At 45.7% G+C, this 13,953-nt stretch overlaps 1 protein-coding gene across 2 annotated transcripts in view; it reads right to left on the minus strand.

The window, feature by feature from the left end:
• Positions 1 to 13,953, minus strand: part of lsp1a (lymphocyte specific protein 1 a) — a 67,425-nt gene that overhangs the window by 32,539 nt on the left and 20,933 nt on the right. For both annotated transcript variants that reach the window (XM_052122590.1, XM_052122591.1), the window contains exons 5-6: positions 8,990 to 9,248; positions 2,184 to 2,324 (exon numbers count right to left, since the gene is read on the minus strand). In XM_052122590.1, coding sequence (XP_051978550.1) covers positions 2,184 to 2,324; positions 8,990 to 9,248 — 400 coding nt within the window. The remainder of the gene's footprint in view (positions 1 to 2,183; positions 2,325 to 8,989; positions 9,249 to 13,953) is intronic.

The following is a 13,953-nucleotide window of genomic DNA, read 5'->3' on the forward strand; positions in this document are numbered from 1 at the left end:
GAAGCAGGTTCAATATGGCTCAATTTGACATATTACTTGTTTTCCATTCACCAGGGATACAAGTTTAGTGCTTCACACCATGTTATGCATCTTTGTGTGTTGACCAAGGGTACAAGTGAATAAAAACTAACCCAGCTATAAATCCCAACTTTGTTAAGCTCATGACCTAAAATTTATGTTTAGACTGGCTCACTGAGGGCTTGAGTCATTTTCCTCTTCCTGTAGGTTGGATTTAAATGTTTAGACTGGTCCCCTTGACACACTAATGAGTTTGTAGATTTCAGTATTTCAGACATGAATTCAGAGAAAGATTATTTGGTCTCTTTAGAACTATGCTAGTTAAGTAATGTTGCTTTGAAAACTCACATATAGAAGGGTTAATTGTCAGACCTTTTTCACAGACATCGCAAACTGCTGGGCAAATCAAACAAAGTGGCTTTCATGCTACATTTGTAACTAGATTTAGCATTTTCTGAAGAAAATGTGAGTTGTTCATCCCTTTGCAAAACTTGCCGGAACTATGCTATACTAACGTGTTTTTTTAGCATGTTGCTGTGCGATTGATATAGTATTCTGGGTGGTTGCTTGTGGATTTCTTGGTGGTTGCTAAGTGAACGCTTACTGAGGCAAGTCAAAAGAGCCCGTCCAAAGTCTTTATTGTATTCTAGTCCCTAGACAGGGCTAAAGTTCCATTTTCAGGTCTTAGATACAAGGACAAAATAGTAAGTCAAATCATTTATAAAAGTAATAACACACCTTTCCTCAACAAGCCTTAAAATCAGGGGTTAGTTCAAATCCCCTTCAAATCCTCATGTACCCAAAGTATGTCCTAGCAAGTGCCACTAATTATGACTTAGTTGCCTCAAGTTAAACTACCTTCATTTTTGATGCTTCCACTTTTTTGTCTACCTACTGTATGATTGAAACTGTATTTAAAAATCAAAGCAAGTCCAGTAGTTGATATGTTTATGAAGATACTCATGCAGGTCATCACAGTCCATCTTGCAAAATATTCTCTGGAGCCATCTGGAAGTGTTTCTTCATTCATCAAAGGTGCCTCTTCAGTTGTGTCAGAACCAATGAAGTCACCCAAATGTGACAAAACATCTTTAATAAATGAAAATTATTTGTAAAAGCCCATCATTTCCAACCAAAAGTTGCAATTAAACTATTCAAACAGATTTAGAGCTTGGTGCATGTGGACTAGGGCTGTTTTCACACTTTTTTGAATTGCTTGGTCCAAACCCGAGTTTGATTCTATCCCCCTCCCCCTGTCCCCAGTCATTTCACATTAATATTATTTGGCTCTGAAGCTTGCTACATTGTGCTATCAATCCGAGTACCACCGTGAGTACAGGCTGCAGCTGTTTAACACTGTAACTAAGTAACGACTCAGGAAGAGATAGTGCCAAAAATAGAAAGGCATTGTTCACTTTGCTTTTTCCAATTTTTTTGTCTCTTTGGTTTTACTACTGAAACTTGACATGCACAGAGTCGCACTTGCGTCCCTCTTAAGCAAATTAATTGCAAGAAATGCAAAGTATGCCATTTCTGTGGAGTCAGGTTACAATGAGAAATCCATGATACTATAACAGATAAGATATACGTCATCAATAAAGTTTCTGCATGAAAGATTTAGCAAATTAGTCAAAATTTTTCTCATGTAGAGTAAATTGTGAACAGTACTACAGTCTAAGAGTATAAGTGAACCATACACTAGACCTCCATTTTTAACAGACATCCTTAGTGGGCACCCGAGTTCGGAAAATTGCTTCGATACCAAACAACCAAACCAAAATTGTCAAATGGACTTGGGTTTGCACCAAAAGCTCAAGTGTTACAATGAAGCTGAAAACAACAACAACAACAACAACAACAACAACAACACAAATGGCTAAAATAAACTAAAACCATTAAATCTTTAAAACCAAAGGTCAAGGCCTGTCTGTCACTTGAGTGAAAAAACTATTCAAACAGTTATATACAATACAAACTTGTGTTTATGATCACTGCAAATCAAAGCAAAAGCAACTTACTCAATAAAATGGAAATCTATAAAAAGAATACGTTTATTTATTATCATGACTATTATGTTCACTTACTGGGATACTTTTGGTTGTGGCGGTTACAAAAAGAGATCTAGATTGAGCAGACTTTGCAACATTAAAAATATGTATATTTACTTTGAAAGTTGGATTCATGGGGTTTAGAGTGTTAAATGGGTCATCGCCATCTGTGGAAGAAGTGTTGAGATTCTTCATTCTCTTCTCTGTCGCCTCCATCCTCCTCCTCTCGATCTCCTCCTTCATCTGTCTCTTCTCCCCCTGTACAACATGCCACAGAGTTTTGCATTATGAACAGTTCCAACTGGGCATTTATAATCTAATAATAGCACATTTATCTTGGCACTCCAGTACTGCAGTATAAAGCAGAACTATTTGTCAGGAAAAAGGTTGTGTAAATATTAGGAACAAACATTCTTTAAATAATGTCAATGGAATATCCTTATTATTATTTGATCAAAGGAGTATTTGATCAAACTTATGAGTAAAACTTGAAAATGTTTCAACATCCTTTAAACATTTCATTTTTGAGTATAAAACGTCTCGGGTTACATGTGTAACCCTTGTTCCCTGAAAAAAGCAGAACGAGATGCTGTGCTTTTGCTAAGCGCTTTTGGGAACAATCCTGCATTGTGACCAGCTGTGAATATGTGTGTAACACATCAATGAACATTGACCGGAATTTATAGCCTCGGCTGGTGAGATCATTTGATGCACCTGTGGCCAGGCTATAAATAGAGGCGTCACCAGCATATCGTCAGATATCTTTTTCTGAAGAGCAGTCCTGGGATGTCCCAGTGCGACAAAGAAGCACACGCTGCCGCTCTGGGGCTGTCCGGATCCCTACGGTTGTGAAGTGTGCTCACAAGAACGCGAGAGGTCTCAGACATGAGCTTGAGATGTCACATCAAGGACGTAAGAGTCCGGAGTAGCAGAAACATCTAACCCATAAAGTTCGATGAACGTGTGCGGAGAGGACCAGCCTGCCGCATCACAAACTTGTTCAGGCATGAGCTTGAGATGTCGACTCAAGGACGTAAGAGTCCGGAGTAGCAAAAACATCTAACCCATAAAGTTTGATGAACGTGTGCGGTGAGGACCAGCCTGCTGCATCACGAACTTGTTAAGGCATGAGCCTGCCATAAAATCTGATGAATGTGCGTGGAGAGGACCAGCCTGCCGCGTCACAAACTTGTTCAGGCATGAGCTTGAGATGTCGACTCAAGGACGTAAGAGCCCGGAGTAGCATGAACATCCAAACTATAAAATCTGATGAATGTGTGCGGAGAGGACCAGCCTGCCGCATCACAAACCTGCTGCCGAGGGACCCCTAGCCAAGGCTTTAGAGGAGGCGACCCCTCTGGTGGAGTGAGCCCTGACACCTACTGGCGAAGCTTGACCGCGTGCCTCATAGGCCAGGGCAATAGCATCCCTCACCCAATGTGACATAGTCTACTTGGTAGCGGCCGCCCCCCTGTTGCGGCCCCCATAGCAGACAAATAATTGCCCAGACTTACGCCACTGGCTAGTGCGGTGGACATAAGTCTGAAGGGCACGGACTGGGCAGAGTCCGTGGAGTCTTTCCTGCTCCGGCGTTAAAAACGGCGGGGAGCAGAAGGCTTCCAGAGTGACAAGATGTAGTCAGGATGAGGATGCAGATTAGCTTTGGCCATACCTGGGGCAAATTCTAAACAGGCCAGCAAAACAGACAGAGCCTGTAGATCCCCAATTCTCTTAAGAGAGGTAATCGCCATAAGAAAGACCATCTTGAGAGTCAGAAGTCTGTCAGACGCTGACACTATAGGTTCAAAAGGGGGTCTCAACCAGACCCTCCAGGACTATTGCTAAGTCCAATGAAGGAGTTCTGGTCCTAACAGGAGGCCTGAGTCGCATGGCTCCACGAATGAAGCGAGCGAGTAGAGGATGCTTCCCCAAAGGCACCCTGTCCATCAAGGCATGGCAAGGCAAAATGGTGGCCACATAAACCCTGAGAGTAGCGGGGCATATGCCTGTTGACATTTTTTCTGCAGAAAGTCCAGAACTGAAACAATTTGGCAGTTAACTGTATCTGCACCATGTGAACTGCACCACTTTTCGAAGACACCCGATTTATTGGTGTAGATTCTTCTGGTAGAGGGAGCCCTAGCACTAAGAATGGTCTTGATAACCTCAGGTGACAGCCCTGGGTCCCTCAGTTGGTGCCCTTCAGGGGCCAAACATGAAGTTTCCACAATTCAGGCTGGGGATGAAATATCGTCCCCTGCGCCTGAGACAGAAGGTCCCTCCTGTCCAGAATTGCCCAAGGCGAGCCGTCGAGGAGAGATATTAGCTCCGAGAACCATACCCTGTCCAGCACGCGCGCTATCAGTAAGAGGCAAGACCCTTGCTGGCGAACTCTGGCTAAGACTCCCGGGAGCAGAGAATCCGGGGAAAAACGCATACAGACGCATTCAGGGTCATGTATGCGCCATCACGTCCAGACCCAGGGGGGGCTGGGTGACTCAGGGAGAAGTAGAGGAGATATTGCGCTGTTCATAGAGGTGAAGATGTCCTCTTCTACCCAGTAAAATCTCACCCAGATTTGTTCCACTACCTAGGGGTGGAGTTTCCACTCACCCATCGGTATTTTATGTCTGGACAGTAAATCTGCTCCCACATATGGGCATCCAGGGATATAAACTGCCCTGAGTGACAGGGGCTTGCCCTGGGCCCCAAGGAGAATCCGACGTGCCAGAAATTTAGCTGACGTGAACGTGGACCTCCTTGATGGTTTATGTAAGAGACTACCGCTGTATTGCCCACCCGCACCAAGACATGGTAGCCTTTGGAGGAAGTATTTCAGGACCAGAAATACCACCATCAACTCGAGACAGTTACTGTGACAACCGAGCTGACGACCCTCCCATCCCCTTGAGCTGGACGACCACTTAAGACCGCTACCCAGCCCGTCAGGGAGGCGTCTGTCATTAGCAGCCTGCGACGACGAGACGCACCTAGAGTGGGACTCAAGGTAAGAAACCAGGGTCTGAACCACATAGCAAGGGAACGAAGCATGCGGCGCGTAACCCTTATTAGCCCTAGGGGACTGGCCCTTGGATGAAATCCCCTGGCTTTTAGCCACAGCTGAAATGGTCTCATATGGAGCAGGCCCAAAGGGATCACTGTGGGCCATGAGCGCCATGAGACCTAGTATTTGTTGATACTGGTGAACAGTGCAACCTAGCCTGAGTTTGCTCAGGGTGTTCTGAATGGACGTGATACGAGCGGGAGAAAACTGTGCCCGCATCGTGATCGAATTCCATATAACCCCCAGATAGGTGATTCCCCAGGTGGGAGAGAGAACGCTCTTTGACGTTGAGTCTCAGACCTGGAGAAACCAGATGAGCTAAGACAATATCCCTGTGCTGAACTTCCAGTTCTTGGAGCTGTGCTAAGATCAGCCAGTCGTCTATGTAATTCAGAATGCGGATGCCCCAGAGTCGCGAACAAGCCAGTGCTGCATCCATGCATTTCGTGAATGTGCGGGGTGATAGGGCAAGGCCGAATGGAAGAACCCGATACTGGAAGGCTTCGTCCCTGAAAGCGAACCTCAGGAACTTCCTGTGCTGTGGCAGAATTCCAATTTGGAAATATGCGTCCATGAGATCGATCGTGATCAGCCAATCGTAATGTTGGATCTGAGACACGACCGTCTTGACAGTTAGCATCTTGAACTTGAACACCCTGACCGAGCAGTTCAGGCCTCAAAGATCTAAAATCGGACGCACCCCCTTCTTGGGGACCAGGAAGTATCTGCTGTAATAGCCTGACTCTTTCTCTGTAAGGGGAACACGTTCATGGCCCCTTTGACCAAGAGATTTTGCAGCTCTTTCCACAGTAGACGTGTCTGCTCCGGTTTCACGGTAGTGGGAACCACGCTGTTGAAACGCGGAGGGCGGTGAGCGAATTGAATTCTGTAGCCTCTTTCTACTGTGTTCAGAACCCACATAGAAATGCCTGGCAGAAGTTTCCACGCTGCAAGGTTCTCTGAGATGGGTATCAATTTCGACACTTCCTGTTGAGTGGATGTCGAGTGTTTCTGCGTCCTGGATGAGTGAGCCTCTGTCATCCAAAACACCAAAGGTGGCGGGAGTGAAGAGGCCGAAGTGGATGGTACACGCACCCTGTCCCGAGAGGAACCACCCCCACAAGGCTGGGTACAAGACCGTCAGGGTTTCTTTCTTTTAGAAGTCATGACCCTGAGGTCCTGCTCCGGGGCTGCTGAGGGCGACGAGCCTGTCCCCAGTCTTTATGAGGGGGAGCACGACTTGCCACGCTCTGCCTAGCAGAGTTGGGGCGGGACTGGGTGACTGACGGCCCCGCCCCCCTGAGTGCGGCAAGGAAAAAACTGCCCGAAGGCTTCCTCGTGGCTTTTTGCCTCCTGGAATCTGGAGATAACCATATTTCTGTGGCCCGACAAAGTTCAGAAAAGGCTTCTTTGTCGAGCGTCGCACCCTCACTCAGATCTTTCAGTAGGTCTGACCTGCCGCTTGATAAGCCCTCCCCACTAGCATGGAGGTAGTCCTGCATGGCTTAGTGGGGAGAGCGGGTTTCTTGAGTGATGATGCCGAACCCGGTGAGAGATAGCCCGCAAGCGTTTCTTCGACCGGCAGCATCATTGAATACCCCCGTGTCTCAGCACCCACGGCGAGTATAAAGATGTCGAGGGTTCGTGAACACGGGAAGTATATGGGTTCCTCCATGAGTGAGAAATCTCGACATGGAGGTCATCAAATAAAAGGAAGGGACTAATATAGTGTTCCCTTTTTTTTTTTTTTTTTATTATTATATATATTTATTTATTTATTTTATTTTTATTTATTTATTTATTTATTTATTTATTTATTTATTTATTTTTTTTTTTTGGCCACCAGACAGAAATCTGTCTTATAGTTTGGAGACAGAAATCTGTCTTATAGTTTGGAGCGGGGGTGCTCTTGTTCACATGGCCAGTCTAGCTTCAGATTATGAGAAGGATCAGCTGGATCTAATAATAATAATAATAATAATAATTTATTGCCATGTCAACAAGTTGATAGGAATTTGTCTTGGTACAACTCTCAGACATAAATGACCTAAAAGACAGACATCAAAAGTACACCAACAATGTACACCAACAGTCCCCAACAACAATAAGACATTAGACCAGATCCCTGCAGACGTTCAAAAGATAAAAAACCCCACGGCCCAGAAAGTGCACAGTGCCTGCACTTAGTAAGGTGCTGCTAGCAGTCAGTGCAAATTCAGATGTCTAATAGCCAGAGGGAAGGTGCTGTCTCTGAAGCGTGATGTGGAAGTCTTAATGCTCCTATATCTTCTTCCTGATGGGAGGAGATTAAAGAGATGGTGAGCAGGTTGAAAGTGGTCCGCTATGATGTTCTTAGCCTTTCTGATTATTCTAGTGGAGAACAGTGAAGAAAGTGAAGGGAGGCTACAGCCTATGATTTTTGAAGCCCTGCGTACTACTCTTTCCATCCTAGTTTTGTCCTGAGCGGTTGTATGACCGAACCAGACAAGCATGGAAAAAGTGAGGATGCTTTCAATAGTTGACCTATAAAAGTGGGTCATGGCAACTCGGCTGACACCAAACTTTTTGAGCTGCCGCAAGAAGTGGAGTCGCTGATGTGCTTTACTGATCTTAATATTAGTGTTGAGCTCCCATGATAGGGATTCCTGGATTGTAGTCCCAAGGAACTGGAAGGAAGTGACCCTCTCAACCTCCACCCCATTTATGGAGAGCGTAGGGAGGAGACTAGAGGTCTTTCTAAAATCCACTACCAGTTCCTTTGTTTTTAAGATGTTAAGTGACAAGTTAAAACTTTCACACCATTTCACCAGCCCCTCCACTTCTCGGCGGTAGTCAGACTCATCTCCATTAGTAATAAGACCAACTACAGAAGTGTCGTCAGCAAACTTAAATAACAAAACTGAACTACTGTGTGATTGACAGAATTGTGTGTATAAAGAGTACAGAAGTGGAGATAGGACGCAGCCCTGTGGGGCGCCAATGTTCAGAAATTTTGACTGCGAGACGTAGTCACCCATTTTATCCACCTGCTTCCTATCACATAAAAAGTTAAAAATACATTTGCAAAGTGATGTTCTAACACCTAGCTCCTGTAAAGTGTTAATCAGCTTCACAGGAACGATGGTGTTGAACGCAGAACTAAAGTCCACAAAGAGGACACGTGCATATGTAGATTTGAACTCCAGATGTTGAAGAATAGAGTGCAAACATAGTGAAACTGTGTCATCAACACTCCTATTTGCTCTATAAGCAAATTGGTGGGGGTCAAGTGAAATACTGGACAGGTGTTTACATATCAGGCGCTCAAACACTTTCATAATGACAGAAGTTAAAGCCACAGGCCTATAATCATTCAGACACGAGATTCTATCCTTCTTTGGAACTGGGATGATCACAGCAGATTTAAAACAAGCAGGCACAATACCAATTTGAAGAGACCAGTTGAAGATAAAAGTGAGGACAGATGTTAATTGATCAGCACAGTGTCTTAAAGTAGCAGTCATTACGCCGTCAGGCCCCGCCGCCTTCCTGATGTTCTGCTGACGGAGCAAGATTCTAACATCATGCTCAGAGATAGTGGGTGGAGAGTCCCCCTGCTCTCTATAGCAGGGTGGGGGCAGGTGACTTCCACTGTCAAAACGACAGTAGAAGTAATTTAGCCTCCCAGGAAGAGAGGGGTCACTGACAGGAACATGATGTTTGATCTTATAATCAGTAATGTCCTGCAGCCCACGCCAAACACCTTTGATGTCATTTGCATGTAGCTTGAAAATAAATTACATGCAAATGACATCAAAGGTGTCCAACAAACAATGGAACAACATTTTTGTGTTTTGTGCAAATTTCCATGCACAGCCACCTCTTCTTTGGCCTGTTTCTGTTGTTCCTCTTCCTCTTTTCTCCGCTCCTCCTCTTCACAGGCTTTGTGGCATTCTTCTCGCTTCTTCTTCAGTTCCTCAAGCTCCAGTTCAGCCTCGGCATGATGTTGCCGAAGGTGCTCCAGCTCCTGACTCTCATTCTCCTGGTGGCTACGACAAATCTTCTCGAGCTTCAGCTTTGCCTCCAGATCTGTGTCCATCTCTTTCTTTGTCTCACGGGCTCGATCTGTACCTACGATCCTGCAGGAGAGGAGAAGATAGAAAATAGCAGTTTGAACATTCTGCTAACATCATCTTTTGAGATCCACAGAAGATAGAAAGTCATGTGGGTTTACAATGACAAAAGTATATGTAAATAATTTTTTGGTGAACTATCCCTTTAACCGAAAGAGTTACATAGTAACTAACTCTCTTTATAGCCTTTCTATAAATTCTCTAACATCGCATTTTTGGCATCAAATTTGTTCCCCGAAGTCCACTTAAAATGTTTGTCAAGGTTTCTTGTACCAAAAACAGTCATAATTTAGTTTTCCATTTGTCAACCCCCCATTATGATCCTTAGAATTAAACAGGTTGTTTTTGCTACTGTACCTCTAAAGGCAACGGGATGTCCACACTAATACTTTTTTGTTTGAAAAAGCAGTAATTTCACCACATATATGCCTCTCATCCACACTAGAACAGCGTATTCCTCCACCAAAAATGGGGCATTTTGAAAATCCTCTCCATTACACATACATTGGAAAATTATGACTAAACTGAAAATTGATTTTTAAAACTTAAATGGATTAGTGTGGATGTGTTTCTATATGTTAATGACCTCTGTTATGATTTGCTAACCTTTTCGCACGTAAAATAAGTTGCAATAGCCTTGAGCTTCAATGTCTTTTATTTCAAAAGTGCCAAGAAATACAACCTGGACATGTTCAGATTTAATTTATATTCCTTTTCTTTTTTTGAGGGACATTTTTGATAAAAAAGGAAATTTTATAGAAAAAAGGGTGCACTAAGTGACTCCAGCCAGGTCTCCTAAGCAACCAAATTGACCTGGTTGCTAGGGAGGGTAGAGTCACATAGGGTAACCTCCTCGTGGTAATGATTAGGGGTTCTCGCTCTCAATGGGGCATGTGGTAAGTTGTGTGTGGATCGCAGAGAGTAGCATGTGGCTCCACACGCTGTGAGTCTCCGCGGTGTCATGCACAACGAGTCACATGATAAGATGCGTGGGTTGATGGTTTCAGAAGCGGAGATAACTAAGACTTGTCCTCCGCCACCTGGATTGGGGTGAGTAACCGCACCACCACGAGAACCTACTAAGTAATGGGAATTGGGCATTCCGAATTGGTAGAAAAGGGGGGTAAAAAAAAAAATCATAAATAAAAAAGAATCTTGTTCTCATTCCTGAAACTTGCTTAGACTTGTAATATATTGTCTACATCCTGGTATTGTTAGTTGTAATACCACCTATATTCTGATTTACATGAAGAATTATGCATTAAAGGGATAGTTCAGCCAAATATTTTAATTCTCTTCTGCTGAACACAAATAAAGATTTTTAGAAGAATATTTCAGCTCTGTTGGTCCATACAATGCAAGTGAATGGTGATCATTCCTTTGTAGCTCCAGTTATCACATAAAGGAAACATAAAAGTAATCTATATAGCCACTGTTTATATCCATATCTTCAGAAGTGATAAAATAGGTGTCGGTGAGAAGGAGAATTGAAGTCGTTTTTACTCAAAATCTCCTCTTTCATGTGGTGCATGTTTAGTTTCAATCTCACATCTGAAAGTTAAAGGGGAAATGTAGAGGGAAAAAATTACATTTCTGTTGTTTATTATTCTGTTTCTCACCCACACAATTCTACATCTGAAGATACGGATTTAAGTCTTATAGATTACTTTTGGTTTTCTTTATGGGATTTTTGGAGCTACAAAGGACTGATCACCATTCACTTGCATTGTAAGGACCTACAGAGCTGAAATATTCTTCTAAAAATCTTTATTTGTGTTCAGCAGAAGCAAAAAAGTAATACACATCTGGGATGTCATGAGGGTGAGTCAATTATGAGATCATTATCATTTTTGGGTAAACAATCCCTTTAATGGCAATTGGCATTAAGAATAATGAGAATTAAATAATATTAAAAGTAAATGTTTAGATGCATTACAGTCTGAGATTGATTGATTGATTGATTGATTGATTGATTGATTGATTGATTGATTGATTGATTGATTGATTGATTGATTTTGGCGTTGAGAAAGCAGGCTTTTTCAGTTTCCCGCATCTCGACCCATAGATAGAAAAATATTTTTTTAAGTGAAATGTGACCTGGACCTGGTTTTGTGAGATTCATCCAAAGAGTGGTGAAAATGTGTGTAGAAACTAGAATTGTCGATATTAATGCATCAACGCTTGCAATTATTTTAACAGGTTAGATTAAAAAAAAAAAATGTCAGCTCTGTGTGAGTTCTGAACACTGGTTGGAATAGGGCGAACCCTTTGCAAGGTGTCAAGGGGCATTAGACTGGCATACACCACAAGCACACAAAACAGCAATTCTGTGTGGTTTATCAACAGTGATCAAATGATGGAGAAAAGAACCTCTGAACTATAATTTTATGTGCATTTCTGTCTTTATACTGTGGAATGCTTTGTTTGAAAAAAATGTATAAAGCATTATTGTTACATATTTTTGGTTGTTTTCTTTTCTAAAAAGGAAATAAATGCATTTTGACAGGAAAAGATGTATGTATGAAGTCCAGTTCTCTTACGAGAGGTTCTCTCGTATTGCGTAAGCTAGCTTATGCTATGGGAAAGATTCATCTTTTCTGAGATATTGAAGCCAAAAAATTATCCTTAATTTTGTATCATTTGTCAACGCAGTGCAGCAACTGCAGACCTTGAGCGGGCTAGCTAGCGAGCTCATTGGTTGCTCTGCGGCAACTGCTGCAGCCTACAGACGAACTTGGGCGAACTCGCGTCCAATGAGAGGTGTCCGCGCGCTTACTGCATCAAAGCCCGCCAAAATGGCCGTGGCTAGAGTGCATATAAGCGTAGTTCGTAGGCTGGAACCCTGATTTTCATCTCTTCAGCGAAGCTCTTCGCATCTCTGAACTGGAAGCCGCGTCGCCGTTCGAGGGGCATCTAGCAAGCTTGGACAGCTCGAAGAAGCCGGCCGTCTCCGCCACCTTCAGCCATCCTGCGAGCTATGCCATCGGCGCATCCTTTTAGAGCAAGCTAGTTCTTAACGAACTTCACAAAAGAGTAACGAGCGTCTTTTTAAGATGCCTCGCACCACTTGGCGCTTCATGCCGCGCCCTCTCAGCGCCGGAGACCGCCACATCATCTGCGCTCTCTGCCTGGGACTGGGGATGCAGAGCTCGCCCTCGCTGAAGGCGGATGCGACCTCTGCGAGGAGCTTCGATGTCGACCCTGCGGGCTCGACTCGGCGCTCAGAACCGAAGCCGCCGCGCGCCTTCCGTTCCGCCAGCGCAGGAAAAGCGCCGCTCCCAAAGGCTGCCAGAACCGGTGATAGAAGTGACTGCCTCGCCGAGCCTCTCCCTCGAGCATCGCTCTCACCCTCCCCGGGACGCGCAGTTGCCGCCCAGCGGCCGCACTGCGGCCATCTCGGAGGACAAGGCGGAGGATAAGGGCTGTTCCATCATGGCTTCGGACAGCGAGAGTGGTCAGGCTCCCACGCCTCCTCCTCGGCCCAGGAATCCAGCAGGACCAGCGCCCGAGTCGAAGGGGAACTAACACGCCTCCTCACACAGGCTGTCGACCGCCTCGGGCTCGAGTGGTCACCGCCCCTGAGCAGGCTCCCAACAGACTCGGCGGCTACTTTCTTCAGAGCCGTCGCCGCGCAACACCAGCGGCCCGGGCCGCTCCCTTCCTGCCGGAACTCCACACTGAGCTTGCAAAGTCGTGGAGCAGCGCCTTCTCGGCCAGGATCCGTTCCCACATCTCCACCCCTCTCGCCCGGTGGATGGCGCCACCGAGAAGGGCTACTCCTCCATCCCCGGTCGAGGATTCGGTAGCAGCACACCTTTGCCCGCCCTCCGCGAGATGGCGGTCTAAGCCAGTGCTCCCGTCTAAGGCCTGCAGAGCGACTTCCGCCTATGTTGGCGCGCCTATTCCGCCGCCGGCCAAGCGCATCTGCTCTGCACTCCATGGCCGTCTTACAGATCCTCCAAGCGGACCTTCTTCGGAGTGGGATGAGAAAGGCAGGCACCCAGAGGCTGTTACAGATCTAAGAAGCGCAACGGACCTCGCTCAGGCCACCAAAGCTGCAGCCCAAGCTCTAGGGAAGTGCATGGCCTGCTGACTGTGACCGAGACACCTGTGGCTAACACTAGCCGACATGGGAGAAGCAGAGCGCTCCACGTTCCTCAACGCACCGCTCTCTCCGACCGGTCTCTTCGGCTCCGCAGTAAGTGGCATTGTTGACCGCTTTTCAGAAGTCCAGAAAGCCACCCAAGCCATGTACCTCTTCCTGCAGCGTCGCGCTAGCTCCTCTGCAGGCCGCCCACGTGACCAGCCTCCTGCACGAGCCTCTTCACAGCGCCCAGCTCAACAAAGTCAGACTTCTCAGCGTCGACAGGGTGGCCGCCCTCGATCGCACTCAGACAGCCGCCGCAGACCGCCGCCCCCCCGCGGGCCTCGGTCTAAGGTTGCGCTGAAACCTGAGCAACGGAAGTCCTCCTAGCCTTGTTGAAAAAACGGCGGCTCAGTCCCGCCGTGGCGGACCACCGTCAAAGCTTACGCCCCTGTCAGTCCCCTCTCTCAGGCTACTACAGTGGTGGATTCAGCAGCCAACAAGCCGGTGATACTGCCCGCTTGCCTGCACTCAAACGCCGTTTTCACGGTGACCCAAAGAAATCTTGTAAAAAGCAAACATGCCTTATGTGTAGAAAATGTGCCCACAATCCAGTGTTCACCCCTA

Source organism: Xyrauchen texanus, chromosome 49 (assembly GCF_025860055.1).
Source record: "Xyrauchen texanus isolate HMW12.3.18 chromosome 49, RBS_HiC_50CHRs, whole genome shotgun sequence".
NCBI lineage: Eukaryota > Metazoa > Chordata > Actinopteri > Cypriniformes > Catostomidae > Xyrauchen > Xyrauchen texanus.